This window comes from Thermobia domestica, chromosome 12 (assembly GCF_964235325.1).
Source record: "Thermobia domestica chromosome 12, izTheDome1.hap1.1, whole genome shotgun sequence".
Taxonomy (NCBI): domain Eukaryota; kingdom Metazoa; phylum Arthropoda; class Insecta; order Zygentoma; family Lepismatidae; genus Thermobia; species Thermobia domestica.
In genome coordinates, this window is record NC_137465.1 from 102,484,621 (window position 1) to 102,506,822 (window position 22,202).

At 33.6% G+C, this 22,202-nt stretch overlaps 1 protein-coding gene across 7 annotated transcripts in view; it reads right to left on the reverse strand.

Moving 5' to 3' along the window:
- Positions 1-1,376: 1,376 nt before the first annotated feature.
- Positions 1,377-22,202, reverse strand: part of LOC145666559 (DENN domain-containing protein Crag-like) — a 252,916-nt gene continuing 232,090 nt past the window's right edge. For all 7 annotated transcript variants that reach the window (XM_081733899.1, XM_081733900.1, XM_081733897.1 and 4 more), the window contains 5 exons: positions 21,802-21,975; positions 15,583-15,747; positions 14,985-15,079; positions 13,080-13,255; positions 1,377-6,212 (listed from right to left, as the gene is read on the reverse strand). In XM_081733899.1, coding sequence (XP_081590025.1) covers positions 6,076-6,212; positions 13,080-13,255; positions 14,985-15,079; positions 15,583-15,747; positions 21,802-21,975 — 747 coding nt within the window. In that variant the 3' untranslated portion in view covers positions 1,377-6,075. The remainder of the gene's footprint in view (positions 6,213-13,079; positions 13,256-14,984; positions 15,080-15,582; positions 15,748-21,801; positions 21,976-22,202) is intronic.

A 22,202-nucleotide genomic window follows, 5' to 3' on the forward strand; every position in this document is an offset into this window, starting at 1 on the left:
TTTAATGCATGACGTTAATCGTCCGTACTGTAAAGAATGTATCGTCCCGCTGAGACTTCCGTATATTCTTGTAGAATATTCGGGGAACATTTAGGATTGCCTGGAAATCTTTGTTAGATTTTAGTAAAAGCTGTTTCCAGTGACCATATTTTCGCTTTTGCGTAATGCGATTGAAACAGTTAAGATGCTGTTGAGAATTTTCTTTTCACCTCTTAACTGTTTTACTATTATTTCACTTATTTTTCGTGTTATTTGGTTTCTATTTTGTTATTTATTCTTTTAGCTTTTTATTACCTCTTTTTTAAACTTTTCTCTGATACTGTTTTATTGTATACCCCATCACGCTTTCATTCTATTTTGTTTCTGAAGTTTTATTTCGGATCACTGCTTTATATTCGCAGTCTTTTTACGAACATGGTCGAACATCATGTGTTGACCATTGTCCTTTCTCGTGTGGGTAAGAAATAGCTTCGCCGCTATGTCCCAGTTAAACCTCCTATTCAATCAATGATAGCTTATGGCCACATCCCAAGTTGAATGCTACTATTATTATTATTTAAATAATAATAATGATGAAACTGGAACTTGCTCTTCGATTATAGTTAATTTTAAAAATATTCTTAATTTATATCTTAAATGTCTATATTTTTAAACCAAAACGAATTTTACAAATGCAGTTTGCACCAAACTTGCTCACAACGTAATTTTATACTTTGATTTCCGTGCAAGATATCGATATGTCGGAAGCACACATAGCACAATCTATACTGTATCAAACTGCTAGATATTTGGTTTAGTTGAGCTGAGTAGAACTGACAACTCCCTTTAACACAGCCAGCTCGAGTCAAACTGATCGTGACATAACCTAGTTCCATCCGACTCTCTGGATATGCAGTCGCAACTGCTTTAAATAGCAAGTCGTTTAGACTAATTACAGCGATCTCTTGAAAATGTGTGTGTGCTATCTAGAAGACTCACCGAAACGTTTAATGCTCTATACAAAACTACAGAGCAATAATTTGAGCGGAAAAATAATGCAGTAAATAATTTTATGTATTCAAACGAATTAAATGTGCGGTTATTTCTATATGTAGATTATAAGCTCGACTGTTGCCACCAGATTAAGAAAATAATAATAATAATAAAAAGGATTCAGTAACAAAGATTAGATACACTAACTAAACTAAGACGATGTAGTGTCTTTTTGGCTTACCTGTTAACAGTATATTCAACAACTCATTGTTCCTGCTAAGAATGATTATCAAATGTTCCTTCGATATGAAGCATTCAATATTTAATTTCCTTCTTATAAGAACCATACACTTTTTCCTCCCTTTCTTCTTTTCCCTCAAGGCAAGTAAATTAAACATGAAATGTATTTGGTTTAATATTATATTTACATCTGTAACCAATGTAAAACTAGCATAACAATATACAATATGCTGACGCATACTTTATAATATTTTTTTAAGTCAACAATAGTTTCCTCCAATTCATTTCTTCTGTGAAGTGAATGTTCATTTCAATCTTTGTTTTGTATTGACGTCAATACTGCTTGTAACAGGATCACAATCATTCTATAATACATCATAAGTTTTCAAAACGCCACAAACACCAACATCAAAAATATTCTGTTGAATGAGTGCGCATAATTGTCTTCAAACAAGTTTTCGTCCATGCTTTTCAGAAATTAAGTGTTTCCAGATTTCCCTGTTATCGTTTCACTTAAAATACTATTGTACAGCTTAGAGTATACACCTTATTAACAAGATAGAGAAAAAAATAAACAAAAATCTATATAATTCGTGAATATTAATGGTGTATGAAAAGTTTTTCATCTTTTTCTAAAGCTAGTATTATCCGTTGAAAGAAATATTTGATATACTGCAAAGATCTGGTAAAAAATAACGATATTTGTCTACCACATTCTCCTACTTACCGATATATATAAACAATTACCAGGGAAGAGAGCAATGTTTTATATATCACTTTTTAAACTTTTTAATGGTTGCACAACATTCAAAACTTCGACGTAGACCATTAACACATACAGTTATATTTGGGAGAAATTTTAGAGATATTTCTACATTATTAGTTTTGTGAAATATCAAACTGAGCTAATCATAGTAAATAAGTTTTTTTTTTTTTTTTTTTTTTTTTAAATTAAATTCATTGGTCATGAAAATATTCTAATAATTATATTGACTTTTTGACATAACTTAATAATAATGAATTTTTCGAATTTTTGTTATACATAAATTTGCAAACCCATTTTTAGGGCAACTTACACTACCAAAAGCGCAACAAAAGCCATGTCTTTAGTATATTGTAAACTGGTATATTAAAGCTTTATATCTATATATCTATATATCTATATATCTATATATATATATATATATATATATATAGATATAGATATATGAGAATAATTTTTGCCAGTATACAAAAGCAGTTTACGTGCAGCAGTATTTCATGTGGAGTCTCATTAGCTAAAAACAAACACACTATCTTTACAAACTGTGCATAGATAAAATTTGAAAATGTTTCTAGTACCACAGTTAATGTTAGTACAAATAACAATTAATTACGTGTTTTGACAACCTTCCGTAGCATAAACAGAAATATAACAAATATTCTGTAGGAAATTCCTGGATGCACGTGTTTGGATTTAACATTTCTGTTACACACTATTGTGTAGCAGTAACACTAACAACCACTGTAAAATTTAATTGCACACCTTAGAAGCAAAATAATCATGAACAGAGATTAAAACAAACTTAAAACTTTTCTACTCCTTATATTTGCAACAATAACAACGTATCTCTTTTCAGTAATCTCTTACACTTTTCATTATTTTAAACTCAACTTTAATGTTGCAAGAAATCAAGTTGTCAAATTCGAACGCGACGATTTGATATTCAAGCCACGAAAACACACTACAATCCATCTCTACAGATTTCAGGATTTATATAGTACAAAACATGAATTAAAATAGTACTTATTTAACACGAGCGAGAAAGGTTTCGTAAAGTCCCTGTTAAAATTTTAAGTAGGTAGCAATTGTTTGGATTTACATGACAGCTGTACATAAATGCTCACACATCGTATTCTACAGAATGCAGCATTACATAATATTGAGTAGAAACAAAAGATAAAGAGAGAACAACACGATTAAGCTGAAGCTTTAAACCTTTTCAGTCTTTTTTCTTTAGTGCAAAAATCAGAAATATTTGTACATTTTAGAATTTTGTTATAAAAAGAATAGTTCTGCTTGTTACAAGTTTTTTAATGGTATACTCATGCAAGTGATGTAAGTCATTTACTTTATATGTATTGCGAACAGAACTGTATGTTTCAGTTTTGCAAGTTTTTCCATTTTGCTATATAAAACTTAGAGAGATATTTTCATAATACATTTGTTCCAATATATAGATACACACAGTTTTTTTTTTTCTGATATAACGTTACTAAAGACTGTGTTCCATGATTTTTATATAGGTCTTTTATAGGTTTTTTTTCTTAATAAGAGGTTTATTCAGCATCAGCAATTTTGAATTCTAGGGAATTTCAATATCTATACTTTTCGTACGCGTCACATAATTCAAGATTACTCATATCAATTTTGTTTCAAATAACTGGCCACTTGAGTCTCTTTGTACTACCAAAGAGGATTCATCAATAATTAATTCTTTAAATTCTACACATAAATTTAGATGCTAGAGGAACTAAAAGCAAATGACAAAGGCAAATACTAATATATGTTAGAAAATAATACCTAGAGTTCAATGAAATTGCTAACTGTGCTTAATGAAATAGAGAATAGTTATTATGTTCAAGTTTCGTTTGACCCTACTGCATTGAATGGTCAGAAATAAAATGAATCTACCCAAATCTCAAATAAATTGGAAAGTAATTTCAATGGATATGTCCAATTATTTGATAAGATACAGGTAGTTTGTTAGAACAGTATGAAGAGTAATATATCGAAAGAATCTTCAAACTTTAATTCTGAATACGGAGATGCAAAGGAAATATTTCAAAATGTAACTAAGAAAGATTTTTTTTCTCCATACCTAGCGGCAAAATTTATACTATAGACTTTTGATAACTTCAAAAATTTATTAAGCTTGACATACAGGAACTTTTTACGAAAAATACAAGAATTTTCCCTAATGAGACATGTGTTTAAATAAACTTATTTCCATGATGGTTCTCTTATTGTAAATTATTTGCTACTTTTACACAGATTATCCCTGTGAACAAAAGAACTAGCAGAAGTAAACCGATGATATCCATTGTGTTCAGAATTTCATTAGACAAAAGTACACTGCATTCTGTAAATAGCCTTGTGAGTAAACAGTGCAATAATTGCACTTGATAAATATCTTTAAAAGAAATTTATATTGTATAAATAAAACTGTCAACAGCTTCAAGTTTGTCTAGCATTTTAAAGTTTTGATGTGTAGAAAATAAACTGTTTCCATATTTGTCTGCATAAAATACGAAATTTTAGAAAATATCTTTCTTACTCGATGTACTGAACTACAATATGTATGAATTTAGATACTGATAAAATGTTATGATGCAAGTTCTAACATTTCTCGCTAAATTTCCGAAAAGCAAAGGAAACAACTTATACACGCAAACCATTCAAGTTTCTATCTGAATTCTTATCCTAATTATTCACCTAATTGTTTCAGAAAAAAATCTTAATTACTTCGCAATATGCTATTTTTCGTTTTGAGCAAATCTACGAATTTATACATAATTTATCATCCTAGATAAACCTGGCAAGTTTCATATTCCTTTTGTAAGAACACTCTTATCTAGTTCACCGAACTCCTGTTAACTTGAATTTCTACAATATATGCTAGTTTCACAAACACTGCAAAAAAAGTAAATGAATTAAAAGAGCCGTAAACATTCACTCATACTTTACACAATCATTCACAAGCAAACATAACGAAACATCGTACTCCATGTCTTCTTGTGCTACTTTAATATACATAAAATCTTGACAATGAACTGTCTCGAAAATTTTTCATATAATTTTGCCTGAAAACGGCAAATTATAACTGTATATACAGATGGAGTAAAAATATGTACAAATATAAATCACAAGTGTCTCACCTTTATCTTCTCTTTGAAAATGACCAAATACTTTGAATATACATCAGTCTATATCCAATCACTCTAAAGATCTAATTACACTGACTCAGGTGCAAACTAATTTTTAAGGCATTATCACAGTCATACACATAGACAAACCACACCTCAACTTCGCTTTTTAAATAATAAACACTCTTTCATATTAATTTAGGCAATTTGGAAGAGTGAGAATATATCTATTTATTTATTAATATATAGTGCAATGTTAACAAGTTGGTAGCATGATGTTTGGGTTTTGATAACAAGAAATAATTAACAAATTTAGTTCTAATCAAAGCTCTGATTAGCCATTTACAGCATAATGAAAAAGAAACAAATATATAGATGATCAACATTCACATTTTCATACTGGACGTTTTCTTTTTCTATAATACTTTTCCCCCTATATAAGAAATCACAGGTTATCATTCAGCATACATTGCATTTATAGATCTGTGGCAAGATTATAAAAATAACTGCTTACACACAAGCGGAAACATCTGTTTTTTTTTTTTTTTTTTTTCTCTCTTTCTTTCTTTTGAAGTCAATAAATCACTTTCAGCACAACAAAACAGAGGATCAAATTCACTCATGCCGAAATATCACGTAAGAATAAAATGTGTAAAACATTAGCAATTTACAATAAAATGAAATTCTATGTATAATTAAGTTATAATAGCTACGAAAATTATTTTTATACGAAGAGTTCGTTTCAGTAAAATTTATCACTGTGTCGTAGCATACTACAGAATTATAAAATACTTTTACTCAATACATTATTTAAAAATTCCTTAAAAGGGACTAAGATTATTATCCCTAAGGATCTGTACTACATTCCGATCGCTACAATCTGTTCCATACATTCGTTGTTCTCACGTCCCTGAACTTCTTTTTCAGATCTGCGCCGCCCAAGGACGGCACTATAGGTCAAAGTTCTAGCTCTCGAAATACTCTTCGGCACATTACAGCCCCTATCGACACTGGCTGGTCACATTTATGCATCATCTGTAGATGTTTATTCGGCAGTTTATCAAACGCACGGCGATATTCCTTGTCGAATATAGCTGAAAGAAAATGAAAGAATATATTAATATGAATTTTATTTTCATTATTTTTTACATTATGGAAAATGTGCACTTGAAATATACAATGGTATACTGAGAGAATAAACACGCATGAAATACAACCACGTACATTATTATATGCATACGAGACCCACTAATTTAATTCCTAGATGTCAGCAACTTATGATGTAGTTGGCGTAATTTGGTAGAACTACTCTTCGTTCAAACAGACATTACGCAAAAGCGATTACCATTCTTTCGGAGCCAAGAATGGAGAGAATTAGCTGGGTCGAACGGAAAACAAAATGAAAAGATGATAGAAATAGTGGAGGGGAAAATAATTTTTGATGTAAATAAAAAGAGAGAGAGAAACTGGTTTGGATATTGGCTGAGAAGAAACTGTTGTTATAACAGACGTGCTACAGGGTGTGGAGGTAAGAAAGAGAGAGGGAGCGAAGGGGGCTACAGCTGATGGACGCTACCAAAATAGAAAAATCGTACGTGAAGAAAGAAGTCTAGCTAAAGACAGTGTTGCATGGAAGCTTCTCAGTTGCGGCAAATGACCTCCCAATAATGGTAGAATGTTTATGATCATGATGACTTACTTGAACGGAAGTAGGTTGTGCTGCCTCTGCATTTGTGTACCAGGAATTCTGGTGGAAATATCTCGAGTTCTCAAAAGTTAACTTGAGACATAAAGCTTGCACAAGAACATTTTTGATTCATGACTTTTTTTCTTTTCTTTCTTTTTCTCAACCTTAAAATTTTCAAGTAGATTCAATTGAAGCATAATTGCTGGAGCGTTTGCAGGGAGCACTTTTAGACGTATTCTATTATGAGTGCGGATATACTAGTTTCTTAGAGAACTATGTCGCAGCAGGACACCTTTGAAAGATGATGCGAGACCTAATCGGCCTGTCACGCTGAAAATGACCAACAACTAATGAAAATGTGGAGATTGTTGAAAACATGGACCTATGAACAACATATGGATACATAGCGTGGAATCTAGGCATCACAACGCCATCAGTGCACACTATCTCCATGAAAGATTTGTTCCAGGGTAGGTATCATGCTTGCTGTCAGAAAACTAGCAGCAAGCTCAAGTGAAATGGTGTCCCTAGATGATTCAAACAATTGAAATTGGGCCTCTAGACATGTAGCAGATATCGTTAACTGGTGACGAGAGTTCTCGATTTACTAATATGATAAAGAAAAGAAACGTGAATGTGTAATTTAGATCTTATTAGACCAAGAACTACCTGCAGACGTAAATTATACATACAGTCAGCTGGGAACTGACTAATTTCTTCTAGAAAACCGAATATGTGGCTTCTGTTTCTCTGCAGGACTGAAATACATTTAATGCCAATCGACATTTAAAATTTGCCTCCAAAAAGTTTTTGACAATCCATAGGAAGTGACAAAAGACATGTCTCTGAGGTCTTTTGCACCATGACAACGCTCTTGTAGATAGTGCGATGCGGAAAATCGAATTTCTACAGAAATCATGTGTTTAACTCGTTACTTACCCTGCCCACAGTTCCGACCTGAAACTATGTTGGTTTCTTTTATTCCCAAAAGTGAAAATGAAACTTCCGTACCAATGGTTTGCCAGCGCAGGAGATTCTTGAAGCATACCAACAGAATTGTTTACATATACAGAAAAACAGTGCGTGAGTGCTTCCAAGTATTATTTCGAAGAATTCAAAGCTGCATAGATAATTACGGGATGTACTTTGACATCAGACCATAATTTAGTTTTGACGAAGAGCGAACTCCGACTAAAGAGGAAACAAGTGGTAGCACCAAACAAAAGATGGAAGACAATCAAGCTAAGAAGAGATGAAAACATGAAAAGGGAATTTGCAAATGCGACAGACAAAAAGACGTCTACGGTAGCTTTAGCAGATGATGACATCGACTCGAATGGGAAGCCATGAAAGCAGGGATTACCAAAGCTGCCGACGAGCACATAGGAAGAGAAACGAGAACCCAATATAAACCCTGGATAAGAGCAGAAATATTGAAAGTGATGGAGCAAAGAAGACAGTTCAAGATAACAAACAAAGAAGAGGAATACAGAAGGTGCAGATATCACATCAACAGAGAAGTAAACAAGGCCAGAGAAAACTGGATAAACAATTTATGCAAAGAAATTGAGAAAAATGCAAGCAAAGGCAATACAGAAAGGTTAGAAAACAGTTCGGTGAGAAAAAGAAACGCACAGACATTATCGTAGACAAGGACGAAACAACGCTAATGGAAGAGGAGCAGATAACAAGATGTTGGAAGGTATACATTGAAGAACTCTACAAAGGAGACAGAATGAACGAAGAAGAGATAGAGAAAGAAGAAGACACCGATGAAAACGAATTAGGACAATCAATTTTTACAGTCTGAACTTAAGAATGCTTTGGAGAAGATGCAACATGGTAAAGCCCCAGGAATAGATCAAATACCAACGGAAGTGATTAAGAATCTCGGAATAGCAACAAAGAAGAAACTATTTAATCTTATTAATGAAATGTATATATCGGGAAAAATACCGAGAGACTTCGAGAAAAGCATATTGGTACTTATCCCGAAGAAAAAAGGCGCACGGAAATGCGAACACAGAACGTTAAGTTTGCTTTCCCATGCATCAAAAATACTGTGCAAAATTATCGCACAACGAATAAAGGGGAAGATCGAAGAACGGTTATCGCAGGACCAGTTTGAATTCAGGAGAAAAAGCAGAGCAAGGGAAGCAATACTGAGTCTACGTTGATCATGGAACAGCACATCAGAATAAACAAACCAATTGTAATAGCATTTGTAAATATAGAGAAAGCTTTTGACAAAATAGATTGGAATATCATGTTCAAAGCGTTGAAGAAGCTGAGAGTAGATTACAGAGACAGAAAAATAATATACCAACTTTATAGGAACCAGACAGCTGTTATAGGAAGAAATCACAAGGAAGCAAGAATAAGTAAAGGAGTGAGGCAAGGATGTGGACTTTCACCTCTCCTGTTCAAGGTCTATATAGAAGAGGCTACGAAAGAATTTTTTGAGAAAAACGAGAAAGGCGTAAAAGTAAACGGTCAGGTTTTCAGCACAATAAGGTTTGCTGATGACATAGCATTGATAGCGGGGAACGATGAGGTCTTTCAAACTTGAACGACCAACTGAAAAAAAACATGCAAAATGATGATAAATAAGAAGAAAACGAAAGTGATAAAGTGCACAAGAGCAGGACAGGAAGGGGCAAACATATGGCTAGATGGAGAGAAATTCGAAGACGTTAAGACATTCCCCTATTTAGGAAGTCTAATATCCTCGGACGGAAGAAGTGAAAAAGACGTAAGTTCCAGGCTAAACAAGCATTCAATAGGAAAAGAGGACTACTAACATCAAGAAATGTGTCCCTGGACGTTCGTAAACGATTTATTAAGACACTGGTATGGAGCGTGGCGCTGTACGAATCACAGACGTGGATAATGAGAAAAGCTGAAATATCCAAGCTGGAAGCATTTGAAGTGTGGTGTTGGCGCAGAATGCTGCGCATATCATGGACCGAAAGGAAAAGGAATGAAGACGTACTAAAGGAAGCTAATGAAGGTCGACAGAACATGAAGATAATAGGAAAAAGAAGAAACAATATGCTTGGCTATCTTATTCGAGACTGATTGGATCACTGTGTTGTTGATAGAGGGAAAGGCAGAAGGAAAACGAGGAAGAGGCCTAAACAACTCTCCCAAGCGAGAGAAAAGTTTTAAAATTTCCATGTTGCCCACCAACCTATGGTTGAGGTGAACAAGAAGAAGAAGCATTTGGAAATTTCCACTTTCAGTTTTTCCGTATCTAGGAATTAACTAAATGTAACACAACGCCAAAACCAGATAGAGAATATTCGTAGCTCCTATCCATGGAATAACCTGTTTGAACTGAACGCCTTATATATTATGGCATTGACACAATCCTCATGTTATGGTAGAGCGGTGATAATGTGACGGTGGACCATGAGAAGGGTTTATCACCATTTGATTGTAAGTACATTTTCTGGACGCGATCTTAAATCCATTTTGTACTCTGTTTAATTCTTTAACACAGAACTGTATAACAAATCATTACTTTGGCTAAACAATGATAATTTGATAAGTGATGCGTACAATTGTGATAAATACTACTATACCATTACACTAAAATATGGTTAAAATTTGTACGTCTTTACATTTGACGAATAAGGGAAAACATTGTTGCTTTGTGCTGCCACGTCTCATCATAAACCGCTGAAATTCTGAGCAGGAACAAAATCTAGACAAATATACCTACGTCCAGAAATTCTTCCTTAACTGAGTGAAGATGTTCAAATTTTAATTGGCGACAGAATTAAATTTTAATCTTAATTTCACCTGTGATGTAATTTTTGCGTTAACATTTGTAAATACTTAAAAAACCCACTTCAACTTTTAAAAATTATTATTGATGATAATGTAATCCCATTACAATCAAGGCTAAAAATCCAGATCAAATTAAAAATGTAATTGAGAATGCACTTTACATTCATCAGTTAATGATGAGACGTAGTAACACGATAAGAATAATTTTCATTCAGTAATTTTACATATAATACATTCAAATATTAACAGTGTATTAGTGCAACAAATCGTTAAAGCAATTAACACATAATTCTAGACAGGGTGGATTGATTTAAATCAGTCTGATTTAAATCACGATTTTAATCAAGATTTAAATCACTTGATTTTTTAAATAAAAATCGTTGATTTAAATCAATTTCGAAATGAATTAATTTAAAGTGAAAGTAAGTAAAATCCCGTTTCTCTTCTGTTATTTCGATTATGGAAGATAATAATCATAATACAATGAGACTCAAATGTATGTAAGCACAGTATGAAAACGAGTATCATATAGGGAACTATCAGGGAAAATCCCGTTTGAACGAGTTACGGGTGAACCCTGCTTTCTTCTCTTTGTAACACAGGGTTTTAAAATTTCTATTCCAACTGGGAAATCACCATGGACATTTAAGATGAAAACTCTTTCGTGTCCACGTCTATTTGTTTGTTTCCAGATAATAGGGGCGTATTTAGAGGGGTCCGATCCCCTCTCCGAAACAAACAAACAAAAAAAAATAGATTTTAAAATTTTGGGCGAAATTTATGTACTAAATACATAGAAGTTCCTCGGGATCGTAATACGAGAAATTTTGGATGCGTTAAAATATCGAATAATACTTATGATAAAATGGATACTTGACCCCATTGCAGAACATGCCGCGATCTGCGATGTGATCGCAGAAAATCTGCCGCGCCTGTGCAGGAAAAATTGTCAGAGGAAATAAAATAGCCAACAAAAGAATATAAAAACGTGCCTGCTATGTATAGATGTATTAAATGCACGGACAACTCGCATTTGAACTGTTTTTCACGTCACATAAAGCATATTTTTAACAATCACAAGTGTTGTTTCTTCTAGAACTGATCATCTTGATTTTTTATTTTGGAATTCCTGCAGGAAATTCGTGTTATTATTCAGTTCAAAATTTCTTATCGTCGCGAATTCTGTCGAGGAATTTGAAGCTTTAAAATATATAAAACTATAATTATGCCTGTTGTGTTGTATGGTTGTGAAACATGGTCGCTTACGCTGAGGAAAGAACGCAGACTGAAAGTATTTGAGAATAGAATCCTGAAACGAATATTCGGAACTGCATAATTTATACCATTCACCAAACATTGTTAGGGTCATCAAATCTTGGAGGCTCAGAAGGGCAGGACATGTAGCGAGAATGGAAGAAAGTAGGAACGCTTTCAAAGTTTTAACTGGAAGTTCAATCGGAAAACGACCATTAGGAAGACCTAGGCGCAGATGGGAGGACAATATTAAGATGGATCTCGCAGAAATAAGAATACAAAATAGAAACTGGATCCAGTTAACTAAGTATAGAAGTCAGGAGAGCTTTTGTGAACATGGCATTGAACCTCCGGGTTCCATAGGTCATAGAGTGAGTTAATTAATTTTAGGCAAAATTTATGTACTTTATATGTATTTCGTGCTGCTAGCTAGTTCCAATTGTTTAAAAATATGCCCCTGCCAAATATCAGTAACTTTCGTGAAAAGAAGTGTCATGTTGATATACATTGCTGTACTTTTTCCTTAATGCTTAAGAAACATTGTTTGGGATTGAAATAGGTTAACGATTGGGAATTAATTCAAAATTAAAACCCAATACTTTCATTTAAATGACATAATTAACATTTAATACTAATTCCTAATGTTTTTTCTTCAGTTCGCGACTTGTATTATACGAAGAAAAAGATTTGATTTAAATCAAAAAAATCGATTTAAATAAAAAAAATCAACAAAAATGATTTTTTTGAAAAAAATCATGATTTTTTTCCACCCTGATTCTAGATATCCACTTACCAAATTATCCTTATTTAGTCAAAGCAGTTAATCATAAAAATCTGTGTTAAAGAAACTAAAAAATGCTTCTCAGAAGTCAGCACAACTTTGTGGTAGTTTGTATAAGTCTCTACAAAAATAAGTTATCGTATCAAGCTTTTTACGTATTTCTTACGTGTTTCGTACGTCAAGCAAATTAGATTTTCATATTAAACATGTTCAAGTCTCCCTCTATAATAAACAATTAATAATAAATAATTCCATAATAACGAAGTTCATGAATTTCCTTATATCTTCGAAAGTTTCACAATAATACGGGACTTTTTCCTTCCTTTCTACGATACAATAAAAAGTTCCATTGGAATTCTCTGGATTTCTCGATTGCTAGACAAATATTGTTACCTAAATTTCGTAATTTTACAGCGAAACAAAAATTTTTCGTAAAGAACAACTTACCGTGGTCTATTGCATCTCTTCCAAGTGCTGTAAAAACTAAAAACAGAATATCTCTATAAATAGAATGATTCCGATTAATCCCTTTTCCTTTCAATTTCCTTCGTTCCATACTCAACTTCTTCATTGGATCTAACAAGTTGTTGCATTGTACGGAAGATATAACTTGTTGCATTAGCCTACAAAAAAGAGAAAAAAATACAATTAATTTGTTTCTGGTAAGGTTTCTCTAGCCTTCATGTTTTAAAGTGGAACTCTATCCAAAAATGTAGTTTAGGGTAATACGAGAAACAGAAGTACGTCCCAATAAATAATTAACAAGTTACCAGGAACAAATAATACATTACTTTATTGGACTGTCAAACGCTGCTATTCTTCAGCTCTTTATATTTGTTTCCATTTCAAGTGAAAACAAGATTTATGTCTCTTTGCTAATAATTATAATCTTTACTACGTTCAACGCTAAGTTATATTATCTTGAATGTATTATATTTCAAACATTACGGAAATATTTCGAGCTTTCAAAATTTACTTCTTATATGCTTCTTCCTCACAGAATTATTTTCAGAAACTCATAGTCCCATTTCAAGAAATTTTTGAACCGACATAACTGAAGTGCTCACTTCAAAAAGTTATGTTCATGTTTCGTCTCAGTGTTCTGCTCAAATGCATGTTTAAGCCGGCTTACCCTAACAAAGCTAGGTGGGTCAGTAAGCCAGTGAAGCAGAGGTAGGGTGGGCATTTCCCTTCCCCTGTAGTTCAAAAAGGAATATGTTAAACTGGGAATTAAAAGCTCAACAGATAGATTTGTTAGGTATATCACGTACGTAAAATGAAATGAAATCTTTAAGTTTTACGTCCCACGATTATGCCGGTTAGGCTAAAGGAGACGGTGATGATGAGAGATGAGTAAAATGGTGGAATGAAGAAAGTGGGAGGAAACGGGAGAACCCCGAGAAAACCCACGAGCACGGTATTTGTCCACCACAAAGTCCACACGGCGCGTGCTGGGATCGAATCAGGGACCCCAAGCACCGGAGGTGAACTCTACCACTGAGCCACCGCGCCCCCTTATCATGTACGTATTCTGTAATTAAGAGTTTATTACACAGTAATCATTTGCGTATGTCAATTCATATTCTTATAATAAGTGCTTTGACTTACTACTGTGTCAAGGAGTCAGATTTTTCACAGGATTATATTCACGCAAATTTTGCAGCGATGTGAAAATTTGATCCCTCTAAAATAGAAAGCACCCGGAACATTGACATTATATTTTATCATCATTGCCTATTATTTTGATGAATTTAAAGCAACTTAAACGCTCCTAAGAAGCTCTTTTCTGTTTCAGAAGGACAAGTTCTCATATATTTCGCATTTGCATAAACCTAGAATACAATCTTCAAGTAAATGATTAATTAAGTTATACATTGAAAAATTTATAAGAAATGTATATGTTTAATCCACGTTAGATAACTGAATCATTATTTCTGAGTTAATTTCTGCAATGTTTTGTCTGTGATATTTTTATATAGTGAAGGCAATATTTATCTTTCTTATCTTTTTTATATTGAAATCTCATCATATGGATTTATGATAATATAATAATATAGTAATAATAATAGAACGGTACGTTCAAAGGATTTATGTCTTTCAAAAGAGGTCATAGGCATATTTTAAACAATGTTTTATATCTGATTCTAAATTCTTACTACATCTGACACCTGAACAACTACGAAATGAAATACTTGGAAAAGTGTAAGCTAGGAAAAAGGAATAAATTACAATTGATACGGATGTACCTCATTACTGCTGCCTTTATATCGCTACCTAGCACTATGTTAGCCATCAAAGAATTATGGAAAACAAATATACAAAACAACCAACTTTTCACTTTATTCAACTTACGTTCGAGAGACTGTTATTCTGTCTGTCACAAGTGCACTTACAAGGGAGCTTTGCTCAGTATTCTGCTGCCACAATACATACATGGGATACCCAACCTATAATATTAAAAAAAGACTTATGTAAACGGATATAATCAACAGGGTCTTGTTGCATATTTAAAATCAAATATAAATTATTTGTTCTGATTGTGTTTGCTTTCAATAAAATCACAGGGAGATAGGATTAAAGTTAATTTCTAATGAAATAATTAATATACGTAAAGTCTCACCATTAATATGTTTACCTTCTGACCTGTCTTACTTACATTTGTTTTATATATATATATCATTAAACTATTCGAACTTTGGCTATTTCATTATATCTGAGGAATGATTATTCGACAAACATATTATTTACTGAAAAAGGTCAAATATCGTGAAGCTGAACGATCTTCTAACTACCCAGTAACATCTACGAACCGAAATGCCGCTTAATGAACAAAACACATTCATAAAGGATTTCAAAGTTTACAAGCACAAGATTTTGCTATATTTTGATCTACTAACAATACAAGTTTACAGCAAATGTACAGCATTATCATGAAATTAATGTAAATTACCTCCTTATACAATTTGTCGTTATCCCACAGACATCTAATATACACATTATTTTGATCACTATTTGACCATGATGGATGTACTATTTGATTTCGATTCAAAGTTTCCGCCTGAAGACACAATCCAGGAAGATGACTTATTACATTAATTCGTTGAAAAAACCACACCTACAAGAAAAAACGTACAATGAACTTAGAAGCATTACGAAAATAATACATAGGTAACAACAAATATTTTAAGAATGATTAAAGATGGAAATGAGTTATGGCATTACTGTCATACATGAACGCTGTTATTTGTATTGAAATTTAAGTTATGTACTATATACATGTATTTCCTTCCAGGTGAACTACTAGTTTAAACGATGCGAGTAAATAGTCGTTAGTATGAGTAAAAATGGATAACTTTGGAAACAATTTAAAGTGTAGTATATATATATATATATATATATATATACTCTACTATTAGCTAATAAAAAAAAGTAATTACTCATGAAAAATGCAATGTATATTCAGACATCTGGATTAGCTAACAATTGACATCAAAGTAACTACATAAACTCAAAAAGTACTCACTCACCATGCTCTTCTGAATCCTGTAGTTAAATTTAAGTAAATAAATTAAACATACAATTTTTGCTGACAGCATTAACAAGATATAGGGAAGGAAACGCTTCATCGGAGATAGGGTTATGAAGACTAGTTACACACGAAGTAAACAATAAAAAGTAAAAATATTTAAATTGGTTGAAAAGATCTTCCTCCTGCACAGTATATACATCTTCAATGCCTTCCAATGGTTGCACTTCTTCTGTGCTTGGTAACGACGGTGAAGATGTCAGTGATGTTATTCCAATTTCTGTCCAGAGTACTCATGTCGGAATTTAATTTCGACAGCTTCGTTCAAATGGAAAAAGATTTTGTGTCTTTCTGTGATTTTTTTTTTCTTTTTTTAAATCATCATATCTACTTCACCGATGTTGTATTTAGTATTCTGAATATGTTCTTTCTTATGTATGTATTCCTTTTCACTCGTGTGTACAAGTGACTTTCTAGGTTATTGATAAGAGTGCTCTTCAAGCCAGAACGAAACGTTTTCAGGAAGTATAGTTTTATACATTCGTATGTCTCCAAAAAAATAGACAAAAAGTTACCACGTTTCAAAAGATCCCTCATTAATCCGCTGGATTCCGCATCTCTCTTTCTCTCTCTCAAAGTCTCATGAATATATCAAGACACTTACACAGACATGAAGAGGAACACACACACACATATTAAGACTGAAAAAACATATTCCAGATGTTAAACACAACGATACTTAAATACCGAACCTTCTAAAACAGCGGAACGACATAAAGCACAACATCGATAAAGTAGAAAAAATATATCATTCACAAAAAGATAGAAATGCGAAACCTTATTCATTTGAACGAAGGAATCAAAACTAAATAACAACATGACCACACTGAACAGAATTTGGAATAACATCATTGATATCTTTACCTTTCTCACAAACAATAGAACAAGCGCTAAGATTTGAGATGTGCTGTGTAGCAGGAAGTTTTTATTATCCAACTTAAATATGTTTATTGTTATTATTACACAGGCCGACGTTTTTAAACTTTTGAAAAGTTACAGAAACAAAACTCACTGATTCTGACTAATTTTAGGTCCCTGAATATGAATATGATATCCATTTTACTACATTAGCTCGCATTTTTGTGTAACGCATAGTTGCCAAATTTACCATAATAGGGAAATGAGCTATCATGAAGTATACCGGCCAATGAGCTGTTTGCGTGCCGAAAGGGAATCAACTTCATTTCGACAGTTGGTCAAGAACGACATTCAGTTTTAAAAATTCTTAAAATTAATTTATTGAATCAAACCAGTTAAAAAACTATATATTCTGTTTGTGTATTAGCACTAAAAAAAACTATATATATATACATATATATTCTGTTAGTATAGGCCTATTAGCATTTATATACACAGTTATTTATAAAGTCTAATGTTTAGAGCTGTAAATAACACCATCTACTTTACTTTTTTCTTTTATGAAATGTTGGGTCCTCTCTCTTCACCGACCAGCAATAGTCCCCCATCATTGCAGGGTCCCAACGTCTTTGATATCGAGTTTCCATCGTTCTTATATCCTGGTGAAACCGTTCTCCCATTTCGTCGCTTACATCTGCAAGATTTTCTGGAAAGAAGTTGAGGTGGGAGTGCAGAAAGTGGATTTTCAAAGACATGCGACATCCCAGAGCTTCATATGCGACAAGAAGTTGCTGCACCAGAGCCTCGTAATTTTGAGCTTTAGTTTTGTCCAAAATACATTTTACAACTTGATCAAAAGCACGCTAGGCATTTAACTCTTTGTCGTTTAAACTCTGTTCAAACAATACATCATGGATAAGTTTGCGAATATCAGGTCCTGTGAAAACTCCTTCATTTAATTTACCATCACTTAGTTTTGAAAAACACTGTCTAAGATACTTAAATCCTTCACCTTCTTTGTCCATAGCTTTTATGAAATTCTTCACGAGGCCCAACTTAATATGAAGAGGTGGAAGCAGCACCTTGGCTGGACCGATTAGAGACTCATACTTGACACTGTTGTTACCGGACTTAAATGTCTCTCTCGGGGGCCACTCTTTTTGTGAAAAATGTTTTCCTGTGGCTCTTGAGTCCCAAAGACACAAAAAACAACAGTACTTTGTAAATCCACCTTGCAGACCAAGTAATATTGCAATAACTTTCAAATCTCCGCAAATTTGCCAACCATATTCTTTGTAGTTAATACGATTTAAAATGAGTGCGAGATTCTCGTAAGTCTCTTTCATCGAAACAGAGTGCCACAGGAATAGACGGCAGCTTATTTCCATTATGAAGTAAAACTGTTTTCAGACTGTACTTAGACGGATCTATGAAAATAGGCCAATCGGATGGATCATGTTGAATTTCTAATTTATTCATCACACCACTGATATCCGTGCATACGCAAAGGGAACCTTCCATTCTGTAGTATTCTGAAAAGGGCTCGTTCCTTTTCCTGTAGTGAGTGTAAGTAGTTCCAGGAGCCAGTAAATTCCACTCTTTGAGTCTAGCACCAAAAAGTTGAGCTTTCTCTTTCGAAAGTTGTAACTCTCTCACTAAATCATTCAACTTATGTTGTAGGATGAAGTGAGGCTCATCTTTTACGTGGAAGGAACTGTCTCTCGGATCTTCATCTGCAAATATTGAGTTGGTGTCCTCATCGCTTCCTGTAGGCGCTGTAATATCGATAGTTTCCCAATCTTTCGGAGGAGTAGGTACAGGAAAAATTTTCTCCATGGGGCACTGGTCTGATCGCGGATGCAAGTTTGGGTATTCGATGGCCCGTTGTTTCTTCTTGTTACTTCCTGATGTATTCGTCACACAGAAATAGCAATCATCATAATGATTCCGGGGTTCTCTCTATATCATCGGAACAGCAAAAGACATCCTTCGTTTGGTTCCTTTAAGCCATAACACATCAAACAACACACATGAGGGGCCCAGCTTTTACCTTGATCACCGATCTTGCAGCCAAAATAAAAATAATATGCTTTCCTAACGTCATCATTTATCGATCTAATCTGCGACTTAACCATAAATACGCCACAGATATAACAAAATCTGTCCGGTGAGTTTTTACATCCTCTGCGGGAAGAACTTAACATTTTGCACAGGAAAGTGAAACTTACGTTAGAGCAACAGCACAACCACTTATTCCATAAAATCACTAAAAGATACTGAAAACACAGGCAAACAGTTCTAAAAATACGGTAAAATAAAACTGAAGTTACTGACGTAAAAATTCCAAGTCAATTCTCCCGACAAAATACTTATACACTTGAGAGATTACTTACTGCAATGCATAAGAGCAAGACTGAGCCACGCAATAACGGCGCAGTCGGCGCTTTCTTTGCCCGCGTCATTGTGCCGCTCATTGTTGCCACACAGACCCTTTTTTTAGACCGGTTCAGTGGTCTAAAAACAAACAAACAAAGAAGGGGGAGGAACACAAGTGTCAAGCATTTCAATCATCCCCGTTCTCCCGGTATTAATTGTTATATATATATATATGCCAACAACAAGGGGGGTTCTCTCTCTGTTGCCAACTGAGTGACATCTAATTTATTTCTTACTCAAATAGCATTGTCAGAGTGGTTACTTCAATGACAACTGAAGCCGTCCCTACAAAATGGCAAAATTGGCAATAACATAATGCATAACGCCAAAATACGAGCTGATGTAGTAAAAACGGCTATCAATTTCGAATTCAGCATCCTGAAATTAGTCAGATTCAGAGGTTTTCCCTTCTGTAACTAAACTGACGTCGGCCAGTGTTATTATTACTATTATTTCATATGTACTATTTCCATACATGCTATTCCCACTATAACGTTTTCTTACCTTTGACTAACAATGATAAAATTTGTCTGGGAAAATTCAACGACTAACACGTTTACTCAAGTTAACGACAAGACATAGCAGAGCAAGGTGAGTAGCTTTTGAGTTTATTAAGGAAAGGAAGAAAGAACCGAATCTTTTACACACCAGATCCTCTAGGTGAGAATTCAGTAAGACACAAAGAGTGAGAAAGTGAATGATTGAACCGAAACTCGAACCTGGGATCTTTGGCATACGTTAACCACTACACTACCCAGTTCGCTTCCCAGAACAGCCACACACACTCTCACTCCTGAAGTCGGTGCCCTCTATTCAGATCACATAGCTTGTAACACAGCCTAGCTGCTGTGCTTCGACAATTCAGTGACCATATATTGAGAACGCCTTTTTGACGGTTGTGATATCATATATTAATAAAAGGAGCTCATATATATGCAAGCTTACAGTAATGATCTAAAAAATTAATAAGAAATTTGTTTGTTTGTAATAACTTGTCTTCATGATCAGTAAGGTACAGAAATATAGTGTGCAACGTACCAAATTCCCAAACGTCTTAAATAGTAGGTGTCGTAGGATGTCTGAATTAATGCTTTAAGGTGGCAACACTGTTCACCACATTGCCTGTATGTGCATATGTATTATGAGCACTTCACATATGTATCTATTTTAGAAGCGATATTAATTTGTGTTAAATATGTAAAACTTGTTTTTCAAAATAACAAATGAATGAGTTCAGAGACTTCTTTCATTTCTTTATTTTATTTGTTATTTATTTATAAGAAGTAAGTGTCCGGTTATATTGCATTTTGTACTTGCGCTCATCCTGTCTTGGTTTGGGCGCAATGTTTGGGATACTCCACCCCCACAATTCAAGCATATATATATATATATATATATATATATATATATATATATATATATATTGTAATTTGTAATTTAACAATTTATAAATTTATAACATTTATTAATAATATTAGCATGTACCCCAAATCTCACTGCTTTTCTTTCATTACTCTTTTGAGCAGAGATTAACGTTTAGCTCAGGACAAAAATCAACACCAAAACATCTGTACCTTTCATAATAAATCTTGTTTAGTGATGCAGTGTTTTCGCCCCATATAAATAAGTTACAACGGTTCTTTTGTTTAACAGACAGGAGTTGGCTCCCTTGATATTTTTTTGCTTTCCTTCTGAAATCTACAAACCTTGGTTCTCCTCTGAGAAAATTTTCTCGCAGCTATGTTTGTTAGATCTTGAGCTATAAAATTTTCAATTTTGGGTGCAGTCTCCAAGCAGAATCTCGGATGTTGTGTGCATGTGCCATTTTCCCAAACTTTGGTCGCCTCTAACTCCAAACCTATTTGGTCTAAGGAGGAAAACTTCATACACGTAATGACTATCGCGCTTCTAACAAGTGACAGAAGTTACATGAAAATCTGAGATAGTGAGTTAAAAAAGACATATTGCTGGATGATTTGAAGTGGAATGACCCATTTCTCACAGATACATTAGTTTTGTAACTTACATTTATTATATTCCATGTTATTTTCCCCTCCACTTCTCCGCCCTAATGCATATAATTGTTCAATTCAGACACTAGTGTGCTTTACTTAGGAAAAACTCTCCCCTCTTCTTTTTGTTTACTAGTCAATGATTCCAATATCAATAACCAAATGGCCAACAAGTGTTTATAATTAGTTTGTTTCATAAACCTGTCGTTCTCATACTATTTCTTTTTTCCTTTTAACTTATTACTTCAATAATGAACATTTTCATTGCATTACTCACCATATTCCAATATATAATCGGATGTTCGTCCACAAATTGAGGTCTAGTTAGGGAGACATCCCCTTCTAGATCAAGGATATTCTCTACTTCTTTCCGTAGAACAAGGGGATTTAAATAAGGAACACTAATTGGCTCTAAAATCACTGGTGGTGGGTCTAACCGGAGGTCTTCACTCTATAAATAAAAGAAGAAACGTGTAGTCTAAAGATATCTCTAAGAAGGTCAGCTAGGGAACAGATGTTGACCATTGAACGTAAGAAACATACAGTATATTAATCACAATACAATGGAAGTATTCCTGTAAGATCAAAAATTCTTCCAAAATCATCGATATTTCAAGCAAATTTAGGGACTGCTCTTCTTCAGGACAGTTTTAAGCTTAAATGTGTTAGTGCTAGCTA